This window comes from Crocuta crocuta, unplaced genomic scaffold, assembly GCF_008692635.1.
Source record: "Crocuta crocuta isolate KB4526 unplaced genomic scaffold, BGI_CrCroc_1.0 scaffold130, whole genome shotgun sequence".
Lineage (NCBI taxonomy): Eukaryota > Metazoa > Chordata > Mammalia > Carnivora > Hyaenidae > Crocuta > Crocuta crocuta.
Window position 1 is genome coordinate 14,245,888 of NW_027527920.1, and position 20,020 is coordinate 14,265,907.

General features: G+C 43.3%; 1 protein-coding gene across 1 annotated transcript in view; it reads left to right on the plus strand.

Annotated features, from left to right (window-relative positions):
* The window catches only part of MYO1E (myosin IE), a 198,391-nt gene that overhangs the window by 63,968 nt on the left and 114,403 nt on the right, over positions 1 to 20,020 (plus strand). The window contains exon 2 of the mRNA XM_077747818.1: positions 15,917 to 16,060. Within this exon, the coding sequence (XP_077603944.1) occupies positions 15,917 to 16,060 (144 nt within the window). The remainder of the gene's footprint in view (positions 1 to 15,916; positions 16,061 to 20,020) is intronic.

Here is a 20,020-nt window from a genome sequence, read left to right on the forward strand (position 1 = left end):
ACAGATGCCTGCAGAAGACAAGGGTCCCAGGAAAGTAGTCCTCAAAGTGTGGGATCTCTGCACTTTTGCATGTGCGGCAACCCCCTGGAAGGCAAATTTAAAACTTCTATTTGTGTTTATCTTAATACTAAAACTAAGAAATTAAGCCATTCAAATATTTAATATTTGGACGGACACACGTGACCCTCATACAGTCTGACTGCTGCAGGGTCAAGGTTCACAAATGCTAATGTTTATTATTTGAGAAAGTTCAAATATTGACATTCCTGGACTTACTTGTTCTTTCCAGAGCCTCTGTGGGTGATCCAAACCTTTGCTACAGGTTTGCTTGGGAGGGGTTGGCAGCAGAGAGCTGCAAAGTGCTGCCTGAAGGCTGGAGGACCCAAGTTCTGGTCCCGCTTCTACAGCCAAGTCGCTGGTCCCACAGGCATGAATCACCTCCCCGGGCTTCACCTCCCTTCCTCAGTACAGGAAAAGCTTGGACTGGTTGATGGATAGGCGAGGCCCCTTCTAGCTATAAAATTGTAGGATTTGCAATGTGACTATAGAAGCATTCTGCCTGTTCCTGACCTTTTTTCCTTTGTAGTTGGTTTAAGCACCTTTACTTTTTTTCCATAAGGTACCAATCTGTTACTCAAGTGCTCTTTACTGTACTTCTTCATTATAGGCTTCCTTTTTAGTTAGCCTGTTAAAGCCCCTACGTGTCTTCTCTGACACCAGCTGTCTTTCTTCTTCTCCTTTTTTTTTTAAATAATTTATTTTATCTTAAAAAAAAATTTTTTTTTTTCAGAGAGAGAAAGAGAGATTGAGAGACACAGTGTGAGTAGGGGAGAGCAGAGAGAGAGGGAGACAGAATCCAAAGCAGGCTCCAGGCTCCAAACTGTCAGGAGAGAGCCCGAGCGAGGCTGACGCAGGGCTGGAACTCATGAACCGTGAGATCATGACCGGAGCCAAAGTTGGATAGACACTTAACCGACTGAGCCTTTCAGGCTCCGCGGGGCAGCAACTGTCTTAATTCTGTTCTGCTGCAGCAGATTCCTGTTCTCAGTCTCTGCGTTCAAACCACTCACCTATCATGCAATTACACATCCCTTAAGCGTCATGAAACTTTAAAAGTTCCGTGTTTCTTTATTGAATCCCATCTCTACTATTGTCTTCTTATCAGCCCAGTGAGACAACAGTTTTCCAGTTTTCTTCGAACATCGGATGTCCAGTCAGAACACTATTTCTGGTTCCTACTGTTCACTTGCTAGTACTGACAACTTACTATTATTAACAACTTAGCACTTATATTGGGCCAGACAGTGTAATATGAAGTCTCCATGCATTATCTTATTTAATGCCCTCAAAAGCCCTGAGTAGTAGATACTGTTATTATCCCCATTTCACAGAACAATAAATTGAGGCTTAAAGATTGTTTTCCTTACATACTGCTTTTACTAAATATCCTTGAAACACTTAATTTCCTTAAAAGTCCTCTTAGTAGTAGGGGTACTAAGACCTTTATTCTGTTAGAATCTATTCCCCTCGGAAAATCGGTTCTCTCTCTCTCTGCCTTTCTTTACCTCCCTTTTCAACTTCTGTAGTTTTAAAAACCTGAACAAGGGGCACCTGGATGTCTCAGTCAGTTAAGTGTCAGGCTCTTGATCTCAGCTCGGGTCTTGATCTCAGGGTCGTGAGTTCAAACCCTGTAGTGGGTTCCACGCTGGGCGTGAAGCCTACTCAAAAAAATAAATAAAGAACTGAAGGAAAAGAAATTTGTATTTGCTTGCCGAGCCTTTAGTGGGTTTTAGGTGATCCAAGGAGGACAGAGTCTACCTGTGGGTGGCCTTCCCCAAACCCGGAAGGATGCCAGAACCAGGGTCCTGCATGAGCTCAGAGTGAAGCTGTGTTGATCTCCCAGATTGGTTTTATTGCAAATTCATCCCCATAACTTGCTCACTGAACTGCCATCGGGGGTGCACAGCAGGTAGGTGGTAAGCCCCTTGGAAATTCTGTGGGCAAGGGACACATAAATGCAAGATGAAATCTGTCTCTGCCCCTCCTTGCCGCACAGACACCCACACAGCCTGGTGCTGGCCTTGTACAGTCCCGGGTGTGGCTTCTGAGAGATAAGCTGATAATAGAGCATCAGGAGACCACAGTCTGCTTTGCTGTTTACCCTGGGGCTTTTAATGGTATTATCGAGTATAGACAGGAGTCTCCCCACCCCCTTCCAAATTCCATCAGCGCAGCCCCACTGGTCCTTTCCTGAAGGCCAAGGTGTGGGTGTTGAAAAGAAATGGCAGGGTGGGTTCTGTGTCCTCTGCCAGGTGATGCAATGGAGTGAGACACAGGACTGAGTATTTTACCTTCATGCCTGGAGCTGTTCTGAGCCTTCAGCAGCACCCTTGACTCTGATCCTCAGTGTTGATCCTGTCTGCTCTGGTGGCTTTTCCTCCTGAGATGTGCCCACAGAACCCTCCTCTCCCATCAGCCTGCTTCTCTGTAGCCCGAGATCTCTCTGGATCTAGTAAACATGCTTTGTTTACACCCCCAAATGCTGCTAGACCAACGCCTTTTGGCTACATTTTGCCCCTAGAGCAACATGGAGGGTCCACTTGTGCCCACGCCAAAAACAGGAGAAGATTCTTAGAAGGCACTTCTCACTTCTGCACTTTGTCATTCAGTGTTGGCTCGTGACTGTGGTGCTCATGGGATCCCCGTCAGCCCTGAGCTCCACTTCTGGACTTAGTAGTCCCATGGCTAATCCATGACAAAGGCAGCCCGTGTCTCTCAGACACCCCTGATCACATTCCAGATCCTTTTAGCACATCCTGAAATGGCACCCCTAAGTAGGAGATGACATATCAACACCTCACCTGTTGCACCTCCACCTGAAATCCTACTCATTATACTCTTTTGGTATTTCTGCACGGGCTTTAAAAATACATAGGTAGGGGCGCCTGGATGGCTCAGTCAGTTCAGTGTCTGACTCTTGATTTAGGCTCAGGTCATGATCCCAGGGTCAGAGGATCGAGCTCTGCATTAGGCTCTGTGCCTGCTTAAGACTCTCTCTCTCTCTCTCTCTCTCTCTCTCTCTCTCTGCCCCTCTCCCTACTCACACATGTTCTGTCTCCAAGATAAGAAAATATGTATACATATATGTAAGAAAAGAATTCCCTTGTCCTTTTTTTAAATTGAATTTTCCCATTCAGATATGCCCAAACAGTTCATTTTCCAGAAAAATAACATTAAAACATAAATTCAGTTATCTTGGGTTGTCATACCACCACCATTTTGCGTGAAATAAATAATGCATATTTTGCAATCAGTATAGAGAGATGCTGTGAATGATAGTGAGTCCTGGGAGACTGTTTTTAATCAGGTTGGTATCACTCTGCTATAGTCTGCTGGTAAGTCTCTGCATATTTATTTTCCCTCAGAACAGCACTACGATTAGGATTTCTTTCTTTCATGGTACAGAGCAATAGTTCATTTTATGTGTCAAGAAATTGTTCAGTTGCCCTCCGTTGTTATTTCCATCTCAATAACATGAACAAGAGCCATCACTGTGAATATTTCTAGCTGGTCTGCCTGCATCATTACTTTAGCTTCTTAAGTCAATTAAAGAAATTTACTGAACAACTCCCATTGCATCAGGGGCTATAATTTTCAAATACGAAATCAGGACACATAGTCTGATAAGATTTTGTTTTCTTGGTTTATCTATTAATGAAAATCCTGGCCGTAGAGGTACAAACCCTAGATGCTGTTTAGGTATTGAATAAATTGGCTTAATCCTGGAGAATAAAATTCCATGAAACTGACCTTACCCAAGGTCACAGAGGTAGACCTTGTCCTTAAACTCAAGTCTGTTGGTTCTAATCAACGGCTGAATTACTGAGAGGAATTGCATTCCCCAGCCTTTGTACTTGAAAACTGGAGTGTTGACACAGAGGTCCCAGAAAGGACTGATAAGTGCTTGAGGATAGTGTCAAGCTAGCAGAGCTACAGCTGCAAAGACTGACTGTGAACCTTTATCGTTTGTTTGATTAAAATATAGTGACATAAGTCATAGTAGCATGTGTCTTAACGAACGGATTTCAGCCTTTTGATTCATTTTATTCTATAGCATGAAATGTATTCATCCTGTGGTCAAGAGTAGCCTGTTTTCCTTACCTGAATGACATCAGACAATTAAGGAGAGCTGTCTTTAGGGGCAACATCTCTTGCCTTTGATCACCAAGGTGGGAACAATAGGAAAGCTTTGGAAACTTCTTTCCTCCTTGGGGCAGACTCTGGGCCCGGAACCCCCATTTCCCCGCTGATAGTCGTCACAGAGACATACACCTAGTCCCAAGATGAGCCCAAGTGGCCTGGAAGTCATTCACCTGACTAGTATGGGTTGAGCACAGCCGCGTACCAGGCATTGCCCTGCATGCTGGGGACATGGCAGGGAACAGATGGGCTCCCAAGGCCGATTCCATGGCTCTGACTTTCTGTGACTTGTGCAGGGCCATGTTAGAGCCAGACTGCTCGCTCTGCGGGTGCTTGGGTGCTGGGCTTTGCACAAGGTAGCCTTCATACCAATTAGAAGTGTCTGCTTCATGTGCAGATGAAAGAGGCTGAGATAGGGTGGATAGTAAATATGCAATAAAGCAATTATTATTAACTGTAGAATGATTGCTGTTTCCAACAGCCACTTAACCTTATTATGAGAAGAGTAGGTGTGACGGTTAAACCCAGAGATTCGAGAGCCTGATGGCCTGGGATTGAAGCCCAACTGTTGCAGCTGGGCAAGATACTTAACCTCTCCGTGCTTCAGTTTCCCTGCCTGGTAAGGTGGTGGGGATCAAATAAGTGACCATGTATAAAATATTCAAAACAGTGCTGGTAGGTAATGAGAATTAACAGCTGTGTGAGAATAGTATTCTCCCAAAGTGGAGAGAACCACCGTTCTGGATTTCCTAGAGTCTGAGAGGGGAAAGAGAGCAGTGCTGGTAATACTTGTAGGAAGTGCTTCCCTAAAGAGAAAGAATACATTGCAGGTGCCTAAGAGAGAATTACCTCCTCCACCTCACCCGGGAGGACCACTAACATGTCCCACGTGTGGCTTGGAGGGCTTTCTGAGCAGAGGAGACTAGAGGAGGGGTCTTGGAACCCCGATGAAAAGTGCAGGGCATTCGGTAGAGTCATTTCTACTTGTGAAAACAAAACCTAAGCTCTCACCTGCTATCCGGAAGGGAATCTGGTCTTGCCACTGGAGAGTTTCCACAACAGAACAACACATCTGGGAAATCGAAGAGCAGCCATTTAAATTCCCTTTGGCTAGACTTAAAAATAGCGGGAGGCGGTCCGGAGAGAATGGCAGCCAGACTCCATGTAAGAAACATGGCACCAAGATAGACAATGAGATGGGTATGGACAACCCCACAGTGAGAATTTTATTTTATTTTTAAGTTTATTATTTTGAGCGCACGCGCGCGAGAGAAAGAGCGGAGGGGCAGACAGAGGGAGGGAAGGAATCCCAAGCAGTCTCCTCACTGTTAGGGCAGAGCCCAAGGTGGGGCTTGAACTCACAGACCTCGAGATCACGACCTGAACCTTAACCTTAAGAGTCTTAACCCACCGAGAATGTAAACTGGTGCAGCCCCTCTGGAAAACAGTGTGGAGGTTCCTCAAGAAAATACCAATAGAACTCCCCTATGACCCAGCAATAGCACTGCTAGGAATTTACCCAAGGGATACAGAAATGCTGAGGCATAGGAGCACATGTACCCCAATGTTCATAGCAGCACTCTCCACAATACCTAAAACATGGAAAGGGCCTAAGTGCCCATCAACGGACGAATGGATCACGAACATGTGGTTTATCTATACCATCGAATACTACATGGCAATGAGAATCAATGAAATCTGGCCATGTGTAGCAACATGGATGGACCTTGAGGGTGTTATGCTGAGCGAAATAAGTCAGGCAGAGAAGGACAGATTCCATGTTTGCATGTATAGAAGGATTAGGAGGATCTTAACTGAGGACCACGGGGGAGAAGAAGGGGGGAAATGGTGGGGGAGAGGGAGAGAGGCAAACCACGAGAGACTCTTGAATGCTGACAAAAACTGAGGACTGATGGATGTGGGGGGGAGGGGGGAGATGGGCATGGAGGAGGGCACTTGTGGGGATGAGCACTGGGTGTTATGTGGAAACCAATTTGACAATAAACTATTTGTTAAAAAAAAGAAGTAAATAAATCAGTAAATTTATTTACTTAAAAAAAAAAAAAGAATCTTAACCCACCGAGCCACCCAGGCACCCCTCACAGTGTATATTTTAAATTGAATATCTTCGTTATTATTTTAACACATACAGAAGAAATAAAGCTAGCACAGCAAACTAGTGATTTTATGGAGATGATTGTTTAGGATTTAGATTAAAAAGGACAGTTAATAGAAAAATTAAAGCATAGTTCTGGTGGAACTTGGGTATAGAAAAGTTGTGAAAGTAGTTGAAAATGTCTTTGAGTTTCAGAAACCCTGGAGTATAGCATCTGTGGATAAAGGTCACAACTCATTTTAACCCCTCCAAGGTGGATGTATCTTGGGGGGGGAGGGGCAGGGACCTTCTGCTTCAAGTGGTCTTAACACTGAAGAACCTTTAGGTGGAAAGAGATGAAAATTAGAACTTGTCTTTATAAATCAAAGAGGAAATTACCTTGCTGCTGCAAATGTTTTCACTGCAAAGCCTCTAGACCTGGGCAGTCATCAACGCACTAGTAAAACTATCACATAGTTCCTGAAGTGACATGGATACATGGTATGATGCTTCCAGAATGATTTAAATCTTTATAATATTTTATATCTTTGACGGTATTAAACAGTGACTTAATATTTGTAAAGTGCATAGAACGGTTCCTGGCCCCTTATAAGTGTTAAGTGTTATAGTTCATCAAGCTACTGGTTGAAAAAGAGTCATCTTTGTTTTATTTTTCTGCTTTAAAAGAACCCATAAAACAATGGAGCACCTGGGTGGCTCAGTTAAGCCTTGGACTCTCGATTTCAGTTCAGATCATGATCTTGCTGTTTGTGGGATTGAGCCCCATGTTGGGCTCTGAGCTGACAGAGCAGGGCCTGCTTGGGATTCTCTCTCTCTCTCTGCCCCTCCTCCACTCTCGCGCATGTATTGCATGCACCTGCACAGTGTCTCTCTCAAAATAAACATTAAAAATAAATAAATTAAAAATTAAAAAAAATTAAAACCCACTGCCAGTTAAGCTGTGACACACTCTTGATTATGAAGACACATCCTGGGCACCTACCTGGCTCATTTGGTGGAGTGCAAGACTCTTGATCTTGGGGTTGTGGGTTGGAGCCCCAGGTTGAGGATAAAGATTACTTAAAAATAAAGAGACACATCCTATTTTCAGAATATTAGACTATGAAAAAAATGCATCTTGGAATTGATGAACTATATTAACTGTTCATTGATAACATCTTAGATTGTTCCTTGATACAGAAAATGGTCCTTTGGGAGCAACATTTCAGGCCAACTAAGTAAAAGAAAGGTTGTTTATTTTCCTACTGGGCGCCTATTGCTGTTTAAAGAAGAGTTGGGCTCAGTCAGAGAAGCAGGAGCCCCACCAAACTGGGTGTAGAGATTACTAAAAAAATAAATAAATGAACTTTAATTTAAAAAAAGAGTTTACTATGGCTGCAATCTGGAATAGACAGCAAGAATTGGAGGTCTGAGTTGATATGGAATAACAAAAATATGAACACAGCGTTGTGTGAGTGTGTGTGTGTGTGTGTGTGTGTCTGTGTCTGTGTGTGTCTGTGCTTCATTTCACTTCTAAAAGTACTTTCATATCCCTTATTTGGTCTAACTCTTTTCACTGAAAACAGATATATATGTGTGTGCACATTTTGTAAATATGTGCTCAGTGGAAAACTAAAACCGTACAGAAAGGACACTTAGAGATATAACACCTACAACATTTTAACAACCATATATCTGTACAGAGATATTTTATGTAAAAATATCACATATATAATTAAAACAAAATTTGGGCACTTCACCATCTCGTTATTTTTATTTTTACAGACCCTTTCCTCTCCCCCACTCGGTGTTGCCTGCCTGGTGTGTACCATCCACACTTTGCCCCCTGATCATGTCATCATGTAAAACCAACTCTACCTAGAGGCATTGGGGGTTGGTGTCATTGTCAGTCCTATTTGATCTTCAAGATCGTCATGGCAGCCCCTGCAGGCAGTGTAATAGCAGGCACCTCCTTCTATGGAGCAGGCAGCTCAGAGGCCTGAGAGACTGAGGGATTCGTGAGAGATACGTGGGCACGTAGCACAGGATCCTGGCTGAGAGGGCTTGTCTTTGAAAGTTGCCCATGACTTTTCTGCGATCAAGTTGGTCACAGATACAGCCATGCAACCTGAGACAGCCCCAGTTCATGCCTCCTGTTCCAGCTTTATTATTAACAACGCTCCCTTCTGCACTCAGAGTGGCCCAGTTGGGATGATAAATTAGGTCTGCTCTAGTCGCTTCCAGAAGGTTGACTCGGGCCAACCCTAGCTAGGAGACCGCTGGACCTAGTGATCCTGGAGCCAGCATCTATCACCGTTTGGCCTTGACGACAGTACTGGAAGTGAACTGTGGTGGAGCAGAAAGAACAAAGAAAAGGAAGTCAGCCCTGGCTCTTTGTCACAGGGATTAACCGAGATCACGTATGTGGAAATGTTCTACAAATTCTGAACTCTTGGTCAGGTCACATATACTTAATATGAATGAGACTAATGAGTGTATCTTCTGTTCTCACTGAGGGCTGCCCACGCTTTATGTCTCAAACCCCCCAGTGTACTGTCCCATCCGCAGCCCCTCCAAGCAATTTGGTATGTTATGATCCCAGGACTCACTTTACCGCTTGTAAAACACTGACAGAGGGATTATAGTAGTGATGACAGCAGGGCTGTGAGAATTAAATGAGATCACGTGAGAGCATCAGCATGTCTTTATGGGTTCAGTAAATGTTAGTTCCACTTACCTCCAGGGTTGAGGGAATGGGAGTATTTGTTGGCTACAGACCGCCTCATCCCCACCCCACCCCACCCCACCCCACCCCACCCCTGGCTCTACCAGAAATGCTTCTTTGCACTCTGTTTATTGCAGTTCAATATGCCCACACATGCTTGCTTCAAACATACATGTTCACATCACCACTATAGTGGGGGGCCTATATTCCATGAAGTTGGAAGCCCAGCGTGAGTTTACAGTGCCCAGCTCAGAGGAAACAAATATTTAGGGTCGATTTTTTTCCCCCATCATTTGCAATAGAAGCGTTTCATTCCAGCCAAATAGCAGAACTGCAAAAGGTAGAAATCCTAGACAGTCAACTAAAAGATTAAAGTACAACAGATAGTTCTGTTCCTTTCGTGTTATGACTCGCCAGGACAGAAAAATCCCGTTAAAAACAAGTCCTGTTCAACAACAGGCCAGAGCATCACCCATTGTCCATCGTTCACAATAAGAAGATGGTTTATCTGCCGTTTAGGGTGATACACTTGAAACGTTGTGGGTATTCCAGTCCCAGGTTTTTTGGGAAATCAGATCTGCTGTCCTGTTTTGCTCACGAACCAGCGGAGCATCGCAGATGTGGTAGTATCTTGTCATCCAGGCAACATCTCCCAACCTGCTTTTCCAACCCGGAAGCAGCACGGAACCCAGGCTGACAGCGACGATCCCAGTTTGGGGAGAGCCCCACGAACACCCAACACCACCTCCAGAAAATTCTTGAGTATATTGGCAGCATTTCCAACACTTCTATTTATTTTGTTATTTTACCAACACATGCATATACGGTTAAAAAAAAAAAAAAAACAACTAAACTGCAGAAAAGTTTAAAATGGAAAGTAGAAGATACCCTTCTCTCAGAAACCCCAGGCTTTTCTTCCCAATGGAAACTTGTGTATTTTTCAAGGAAAGAAACACATGTCTTTTAGAAAATTTAGACAAATGCAGTCATTCTGTACTTCAACCCACATACAGCTTGCTATTTTCATGAAAGCGGGTATCTTGAAGATCTTTCTATGTCAGCATGAGCAGATTCCTTTTAGTTTATTAAAAAAAATTTTTTTAATGTTTATTTTTAAGAGAGGGAGAGACAGAGCGTGAGCGTGGGAAGAGCAGAGAGAGAGGGAGACACAGAATCTGAAGCAGGCTCCAGGCTCTGACCTGTCAGCACAGAGCCCAACACGGAGCTTGAACTCACGAACTGTGAGATCATGACCTGAGCCGAAGTTGGACACTTACCTACTGAGCCACCCAGGTACCCCAGCAGATTCCTTTTAATGGATGCCAGAACTCCTTTGTAGGCGCTGCCATAATCTCTTCAGGCCTGGAATCACATGTCCACTTTCCCCAACACAGATTTTGTGACTTTGCAGCAGCGAGCAGGCCTGTATATACATCATGGCATACATACTTGGTATATCTTGAGGTAAATTCCTAAATATAATTGCTGGGACAAAGAGAGTGTGAGTTTTATTTTTATTTAAGTCACTGTTTATATGTTGGTCTGTGTGACTAGAATTTTGATACCCATTCCCACGTTGCTGTCTAAAAATACTGTGCCGGATACTCTTCCTGGAAGAGTAGAAGGTATTTATGATCAACCCCTCCCATCCAGGTCCTGTCTAACACTAGGCCTATTGTATTTACACTGCACATTTAATGGCCTCCCTTTTCTGGGTGTCTGAAGGGAGTTGAGGACTGTAGTTACTCAGTATATGGTCTCCTCCTCTCTCTGGGATGAACCAAAGAAGGAAAATGCTCACTGACACACCAGTGAGAATGTCTGCAGCACCTTGGCCGTGGCAGGCAAACACTGCCCCAGCTGACTGAAGGTAGGGTTTCAGGCTAGAACAATCCCTGCCTTTGTGAGCTGACTCACCTTTGCTCTTCCTGGTCCCCACCCTGGTAAACACGCACCAGTTAGTGACACTCCACCTTTTACAGTCAGAGAATCAGCGAGCGGGCTTCTTGAGTGGACTTCTTCCTCCGTGGGAGGGTCTCTTGTGTTTTGGCACCAACTCCTAAATGTGAGGAACAAACCAGGCCATTATGTGAATATGGATATATTCCACTTTCTAAAACTTGTGTGTGAATCCACTGCTTTTTTTTAAAATGTATTTTGAGAGAGAGAGAGAGAGAGAGCATGAGCAGGAGGAGGGGCACAGGAAAAGGGAGAGAATCCCAAGCAGGTTCCATGTTGTCAGCGCAGAATCGTGAGGTCATGTCACAAATTGTGAGGTCATGACCTGAGCCGAGATCATGACCTGAGCCAAAATCAAGGGTCAGTGCTTAACCAACTGAACCATCCAGGCGCCGCTCCATTGCTTTTCAATAAGCTGAATCATCATTAGAAACCAAATAAGGGCCCAAGAAAAGTCTGTACTCAATCCTTATCTAATGGGAAATATCTCGCTCATAACTTATAATAATTGTCAGGGCTAAGAGTAACTTTTATCATCATCATCATCATTGTTATTTTCATTTTCATTTTTATTTCTTAGCTGGCATATCAGCAGCTACATCCCTTCCTTTGAACAATGACGTGTGCCCTGCAAGGGCTGTTGGAAGTGTAATTGCTGGATGCCCCTACTTGTTTAAAATGTTCCTGTTTTTAGTACGGGAACAAAAAGGAGTTACCCACCCAAAAAGAAGTCAACAGTAGAGAAGGAAGCTGATTCTTGTTGAGGGGATATCCTGACAAACCAGGCCTTTGCCAGCTGAAGAAAATGGCCCTCCTCAAACAGAGGAGGAAGTCCCATCGCTGTGCTTCCTCCTCCCAGCATGCATGGCGGCCAGTCCCGCTCCTACTGTCCCAGCCAGGAGTGGGAGGAAGAAGCAAAGGGGTCAAAGCTATTTGCCCCGGAAATACAATTCATCGTCTTGCAATTTTATCACAGTAGTTTGTGGTCTGAAGGTCACTTTCAGCCTCTGCTTCTGGGAACATTGCCTAGGATTGTAAAATGATAATCATCTCCCGCTGTGCTCCCTACTTGTTCCCTGTCCACTGCTATGTTCCATGGAAGACGTCTAGAAAAGTCATGCTCTGATCAAACTCTATTGTCCCCCGTAGAAAAGCAGAAAGCAGTTTTCTGTTTCACTGTGGGGGAACTTTCAGGCTTCGCTGGGGTGGGATGGGAGTCGGTGCATCCATGTTTGGTTTCTAGTTTCCCTGATAAAGCTCTTACCCTGTGCGAGACCTGCCCAGCCTGGCCCCAGCCTGGCCCTGGCACAGCTTTCATTTACCTAGCAAGTGGGTTCTGATCTTGTCCTTGACAATCCACGCAGGTCTGTTGTCCCCCAAAGGCTCTGATTGCTCCCACCCTTTCCAATTACCTTTTCTCCCTCCCTCCACCTCCTCTGATCTTTTTTTGGGGGGAGGAGGAGGAGGTGGTTGGGGGGGAAGAGGAGGAGAAAGGCATAGTAAGCTGGAGGATGTTAAAGACAGAGAAGTTACGGCTAGAAGACCGTGGGCAATTTACAGCTTTTTCATCAGTAAAATAGAGATGATAATATACAGTGTGGGAGATGATTGTGAAGGTTAAATGGGTTCACATATATCATTGCCTGGGGGAAGGTGGGACACAGAAGTGAAGGAGGGAAAAGTTATTTGTGACCAACTGAATATAGGAAATACGTCAAATAAAAAATAACTCCAAAGTTTTAGTCTTTGATACTAAGAGAAAGTGGTCATTAACAAAGATTATAGGTCTTTTTAATGATGAAATCAGTCTTGGAGACAGTCTATGATTCTGTGGCCATCTTAACCTTACCAGGTGGAAATATCCAGTCAAGTCCCTAGGGAGGCAATGTGGAGAATCTGTGATGCCTGAATGAGTTCATAATCATAGAGACTTGGGTTCACTCCTTGCATTTACTGTAAACTAGTTAGGAAGCCTGTTGGCTTCTACATAGCAGGGCAATGTCAACCCCTCTCTCGTAGGGCTGATTGCAATAGTAAGAGGAGAGGCCACCCCAAATCAGAGGACCGATTGCTTCACTTATAGTAACTGCCCAGTCTCGCTGTTGGTTCCTTACCATTTTATAGGTAGAGGTCTGGAGACCCAGACATGGGACTCTTCAGTGTCAAGGGGTGTTTGAGTCCATGAGAGCCAGTGATCTCCACAAGGAGCCCTATTTTACAGGGGAAATAACTGCCCTTATTAGGAGGATGCTGCTTCTGAAATGGGACAGACCTAGCAGTCTATCAGTCTGCGGTGAGACAGAAAAGACAGTTGGGTGGATACCAAGACCAACTTGGGTTCTCTTAGGAAGGCAGTTTCTGGGGACCAGTACCAACGCATACACTACGACACAGAGCCCCTCCACTTCTTGTCCTTTGCAGAAGTTAAATACCAGCTTGTTAATACCCCTTCTGCTTTTTAAACTGTGCTTACATTTTTCAAAAAGAAAATAACGTTTTTGGCTTCTTGTAAGTAGGAAGATATTTACTGGGGTTAAAAACAAACATACCTAAGAGTTAGTGACACTGAGGCCTTAGTTTTCTATGCAGAATAATGTCTGTGAGTGCCCAGAATGATCAAGAAAGCAAGGGAGGACAGAGGCGGGGCAGGAGTGGCCGGAAATCTTCATCTGGTTGGAAGTAGACTGTGGACATTTGCTTGAGATCCAGTGAGTCATGCTGTAGCCAGTGCCTTTTTCTCTTTTTCTGCTTTGCCACAAGGGGAAGAAGGTGTGGTGAGGCCTGGGGTAGTTTTGTAGAACTGATGCTGCATGTGGTGCTGCAAAAGCCAAATATATCCTATAAACAGTCCCTCTGTAAGGCAACATGGATGGGTAAGGCTTTCTACAGCTCTTTCCTGGAGCTTGAGCCCATGCATGATACCTGGCATACCTTTCCTATGATACCTCTTTCCTGGATGGTTTTCAAAACTGTTTTTCCCAAAGCCTCTTAGAATTGCTCTCATGAAGGACCCGTGTCTCCTACAGAGAAAACATTAAACAATTTTTTTTAACATTTATTTATTTTTGAGAGAGAGAGAGAGAGAGCATGACTGAGGAGGGGCAGAGAGAGGGAAATGGAGAATCCCAGGCAGGCTCTGCACTGCCAACACAGAGACCGATGCAGGGCTCGAACTCACGAACTGTGAGATCATGACCTGAGCGGAAATCAAGAGCCAGACATTTAACTGACTGAGCCACCCAGGGGCCTCAATTAAACAATTTTTAAAAGTGAAATTTAAAATGATATTTATCTTGTTCCCTTCCACCTCTGTCTTTTGAAGAACCTTTCCTCATTCTAATTTTGATATCTGAGCATGGGGCCTTTCTAGATACCTATATTTAGAATTTTTCTCTCCATTATCTAAACTCCCCCAAACTTGAACTCCCAGGAAGGGGGCAGGAGCCGAGTCTCACTCAGGTCAATGCTGACCACACTTGTGCAACATATGGCATCTCCCGTAGGATGCATGAAGGGTGTGAAGGGAAGGGAGGATCTTCTAACATCTTGTCATGTATCATTTGCCATTATCTCAGATGTATTCGATTTTTGCCCTAGTGAGTATAGATGATAATGGATACCCCTCCTTGTCTTGTCTTTTCTGGCATTCAACATATTTTAGATCCACTTCAAATGGCACCTTCTCCAGGAAGTTATTTCTGTCTTTCCTAGGACCAAAAAGTCTTCCGCACTCCTGAAACACCCATTTTACATGTGTTTACATATTGACTGTTGCAGGAATTACTTCTGTCAATTTCTAGGTGTCCTTCAGGGGACATGAGGTCCCCAAGTGCAACCACCATGGTGCTCACATCTGCTTCTAACTCCAGGACTCAGCACATAGCCAAACATACGAGGGGAATCCCACTGCAGAAGTGCCCAGTGACGGGAAGTCCTGCAGGCCACCGGGTGTCCAGAGGCCACCTGCTGTTAGGTTGTAAACAGCCTATCCAAGAGCTATGGCTTCATCTCTCCAAGGAGGCCCGGAGGCTAGATGAGGTCCTCCTGCTCACAGCATGTTGTGTAATCACGTTCAGGCTGTCTTGTCCATTTCCTTTGTTACATAGCAGTGATCAGCCGTCAAAACATAGTTTATCTAGGGACCCCTGGGTGACTCGGTTGAGCGTCCAACTTCGGCTCAGGTCATGATCTCACAGTTCATAGGTCCGAGCCCTGCGTCGTAGTCCGTGCTGACAGCTCGGAGTCTGGAGGCTGCTTCGGATTCTGTGTCTCCCTCTCTCTCTGCTCCTCCCCTGCTTGCGCTCTCTCTGTGTGTTTCAAAAATAAACATTAAAAAAAATTTTTTTTTAATTAGCTTATCTTCTGAATCTGGAAGGCCAATATTACATTGACAGTGATCAGTTTATGGAGGAAAAATGACTTAGATGGCTTGAGAAACTATGACAATATGATCTAGCCATTGTGTGATACATATTGCTTCTGCTTCTGAGTTCTGTCATATAATTTGTAAAGGAAATCCAGAAAGTTTCTCTTCCATTACTTATTTTATTGTTAATTCTACAAAATGATAAGGTTGAAGGAATTATTGGAGACCATTCATTTATCACGTTATACTCTAGATTCTCTTTGGCACTTTATTGTATGTTATTTAATCCGTACAGCAACTCTATGGAGTGGGTCTTAATTTTTTCCATTTTCAAAATGAGCAACAAGAAGCTTCCTTGCCACCGTAAGCCTAGATAACTTTTTCCCATGTCTCTTAGTTTGTAGATGGCCAAGCTGGAATTTGAATCCAGATCTATTGATAAAAAAATCTTTGTTCTGCTCATTCTGCTTCATTTGATATGGGGAAGATATGGGAACTTAGTGATTTTTTTTTTTTTTTTAACACTGGGAGAAAATAAACATCCTAAGCACTGTGTGTTTTATGTTTACAGGGAAGCAAAGGTGCCTACCGGTACCACTGGCAGAGCCACAATGTTAAGCACAGTGGCGTGGATGACATGGTCCTGCTCTCCAAGATCACCGAGAATGCCATTGTGGAGAATCTGAAGAAGAGATACATGGATGACTACATTTTTGTATCCTTTATGAGCTTCTTTGGGCTTTTCTAAGTAAGATGACCATATCCGCAGGAAAAGGAGAAGGTCCATCTGAAATTCTGAACTGGCACTAGTGGCTCAAGTCATTCTCACCATTTCAGAATGTGGTTTTGCTCTTTTCTGCCCCTTCGTTGAGGTTGTGGGCAGGGCAAGGGTGACGCTAAATTATTTTCCCTGCATTTCACAAAATCAAGATGCAGCCAGTATTCATCTGTTTCAGTTGATGGCCCTGTACCTTTGACATGCTTTAGCCATGCACGTGGCATCTGAAACCGCTGCTGATCCCAGGGAAAGTCCAGGTCTTCAGGGAACTCAGTCGATAGAGCTCCCTGATTGCAAAGCAGACAGGTCCGGACCTAAAAGGTTTTAAAAAGATTGCCTCATGCAAAAAATATGCAATTTTGCTAGTTTTTCTCATTCTTATGTTTACTGAAGGAAACATGAGACAGGAAGATCAACTATTGAAAATGCCTGATATTCTGGAGTTGTTCTTTATGTTTCAATTTTAGCTTGCCAGATGCCATTTTTTAATAGGGCTTTAAAAATTTCAGAATGGAAATTTGATTCAAATGTGTGTTGACTTCATTGTACACAGAGAACTGTGATATTTGCCTAAGTTCCTACAGGATCCAATGTTGTTTGGTGCAACTGTACAAAGATCTCTTAGTGAAACGACTGGAGAGTTGGTCGTAGAAAGCAAAGATCTGTGGAAATCTATATTACAGCACCAGAAGGTTCAAGTGTGGTGCACTTGGTGACTTCTGCAGCCATGGTATTACAGAGGACCAGTGACGGTGGAGTGTTTGCTATTGCTGTGGCATACCTTTTCGATTTTAACCCCCAAAGCTTGAGGAGGTGTAGATTTCACACCTGTAGCTTCTGTTTGTAATTTATGCCACTCATGTAACTATTAGGTAAAAGCACCCATGCGTATGTGACAATACTTTCACAAGGATTGCCTGTCTCCTCGTTGGTGAGTGGGGAGTTCAGTGCACTAGGTCTCTATCCAGCAGTGCTAATTAACAAAACTATTCCCAGACACTTGGATGGCTCTGACGAGTACTGGGCTATTTCTCGTTTACCATAGGAAATTTTATCAAATCTCTGGGTCATTAAAACCTAAACCCCTGCTTTTAGGCATTAACAGATATATTTGGATTGTTAGTGATCTTAGTGATAGCATCTTGATCAAGGAGGCAGCCTACTGTCTGCAAATGAAATCTGCCCACTGCCCGTTTTGTAACAGAGGTTTTATTGGAATGTAGCTGCGCTCATTCTTTTACTGACTGTCTGCGCCTGCGTTAATGCTACAAAGGCAGAGGCGAGCAGTTGCAACAGGACCGTATGACCTAAAATAATTACTTTCTGGCCCTTTAGAGAAAAAAATTTGCTGACCGTTAGACACCTGTGCAGAGTTTCCTTTAATTGTATGGAAGCAGTTTTAGTCAGTGGGAAGTTTTCATTTTATTTGGTTAGAAAATGGAAATGTGCTCACTTTAATCTGGGCTTATCATCATGACATTTTAATTACTTCTATGGGCAAATCCCGTGGCCCTAGGGAACTGGCGGGAGATTAAGAGTTGGGTGCAGGATGTGGTTCTAGACTGGCTTTGAACCTTACTCCGCATGGGCCTGGTGACCTCATGGAAGTTTTGAGATCTGTGTGCCTTGATTTCCTCACCAGTAAAATGAGAGTGATAATGAAATCTCTCACATGAGCCTATTGCAGTGCTAAATGAAATAATGAACGCATAATGAATAATGAGTATATACATTCCTTCCGTATTTCTGAGTTATGTTCCAAAAATTCAATTTTAAAGTTACTTATTGAAAATTCAAATGCATTTTACCGTAGAAAGTGTTTTAAATGGAGGATTGGTTTACTGACAAGCCCATAAAAGGCGAATTTCCACTGAATATAGTTGAACAAATTATTTTCCATGTTCTTAGTACATGGGCTTAGCTTATTATGTTATTTACATAGAAACTTAGTTTTTTGAAAAGCTGAGTAAGGAAAAAAATGATGTTAGTGGTTATCAGCATCCAGTTCATCAACAAACTGGACAGACTCACACTCACTCACACTATAAAGATCGTTTATCCCTAAAACACCAGAAACTCTTTGACGATGGGAATTTTGTTTTATGTATCTTCTTAAAAACAAAAACAAAGGGGCGCCTGGGTGGCTCAGTCGGTTGGGCGTCCGACTTTGGCTCAGGTCATGATCTCACAGTGCGTGGGTTCGAGCCCCGCGTCGGGCTCTGTGCTGACAGCTAGCTCAGAGCCTGGAGCCTGTTTGAGATTCTGTGTCTCCCTCTCTCTCTGACCCTCCCCTGCTCACACTGTCTCTCTCGGAAATAAATAAAACTTTAAAAAAAATTAAAACAAAAACTCATTAAAGCAATACACTCATTTAACATGATTTATAAAATGCAGTCAACCAGAAAGGAGAATGTCACCTACAATCTTCCCAGAACCTCTTGGTGTATAATTTTCAACTTAACATATATATTAACATATATATGCATGTCTAACATACAAGTATAGATACATGCTTTCTTGTTAATTTTAATAGAAATGGCATCATCTTGTCTCATATACTTCTTAGTTTCCTGCATAATTCTTGGCATGGTGCATTGTATTAAGTATTCATTGAAAATCTGTTGACTATCAAGTTACTTGCTTTTTATATTCAGACAGCAGAATTTTTAAATGACTCACACAGAGGGGGCTGATTAGGAGCCTTTGAATTAATGTCTTGGAATCAATGGCTGACTAATCATGTGTTCTACCAAGGAAATGAGTTAGTTGACCATTAATGGCTTTGTGTTTTAGAAATCTCTACCCACTCAATACATGAGAAACTCAGCATCCGTGTGCTTTCCATCAAGAGCACAGAGCTGCTTTCAGTTTTGAGGAAGCTTGATGATTCTTTTGGATATTTATAAAGTAATGCCAAGAGTCTAACTACAGATCTTTTCCTCTGTTAAGTGATAAAAGCATCCTTTATCAGTTCAGTGCTATGGGAATATTATTATGATAGAGTAACATTATTTTAAATAAGAGGATTTCTTCCCTCTCTCTCCTGAGCTTAATAGTTAAGGCAAGAAGAGATTCAATTTCATGTTAAGTTATAAAATTGCTTCCTTTAATTCTTCTACATCTAATACCAGCACATTGTTTTGTATTGAAGGTCAGCGTTTGGAACAATCAATTGTTCATGCATTCAAGCTGAATGCACATTTCTTTGTTCTACATTAGGAAAAAAAATATCTACTTAGAAAACTCGAACACTGTTTACCAATAAAACCCTGTAATTTTCAGCTATTTATCCTAAGACAAGGAAGGTTTAATTTACCGTCCATTTTTTTCCTGAATGTTGCCACACTTCTTAAAATTACATTCTAAAATATACGAGGAAAACACTGCAGTATTCGCTCTCGTGCTTGGCAAGACCTCATCTATAGCCACTTTGCTGATGAAAATAGTTCCCGTACAGAGCGCTCCCCGCTCATTTGGTCCAACTTTCTCCCAACTTGTTTCTACTCAAAGACCACACTCAAGTGTGTTTGGCATTTTCAGCCCTTGGATTAGTTGAGACTTTTGCGCCCAAGTAATCGGAGCCCAGGGCAGTGCAGTTGTCCCGAGGTTTGGCCCTTGGCCGTCAGCTCACATGGAGGGGGCCGCATGCTGCAGTGACAGTGTGCTGAGGTGACATGGATGTTGGTCTGGTGGCTGGAGCCAGGGGCTCAAGTTCCTCCATGTATGTGGCTTGTCTTCATGTTTGTGGCTTCAGGCAAGTCCCCTCACCTCCCTGTCCTCCTCAGTGATTAATCCAGGGAAGTCAACTAGATCAGTTTGGGTGGTTTTGCGAATTCACTCACTACTAAAAGATTTTTTCTTTAAGTTAAAATTCAACTTTGCCTATGAGACCATTAC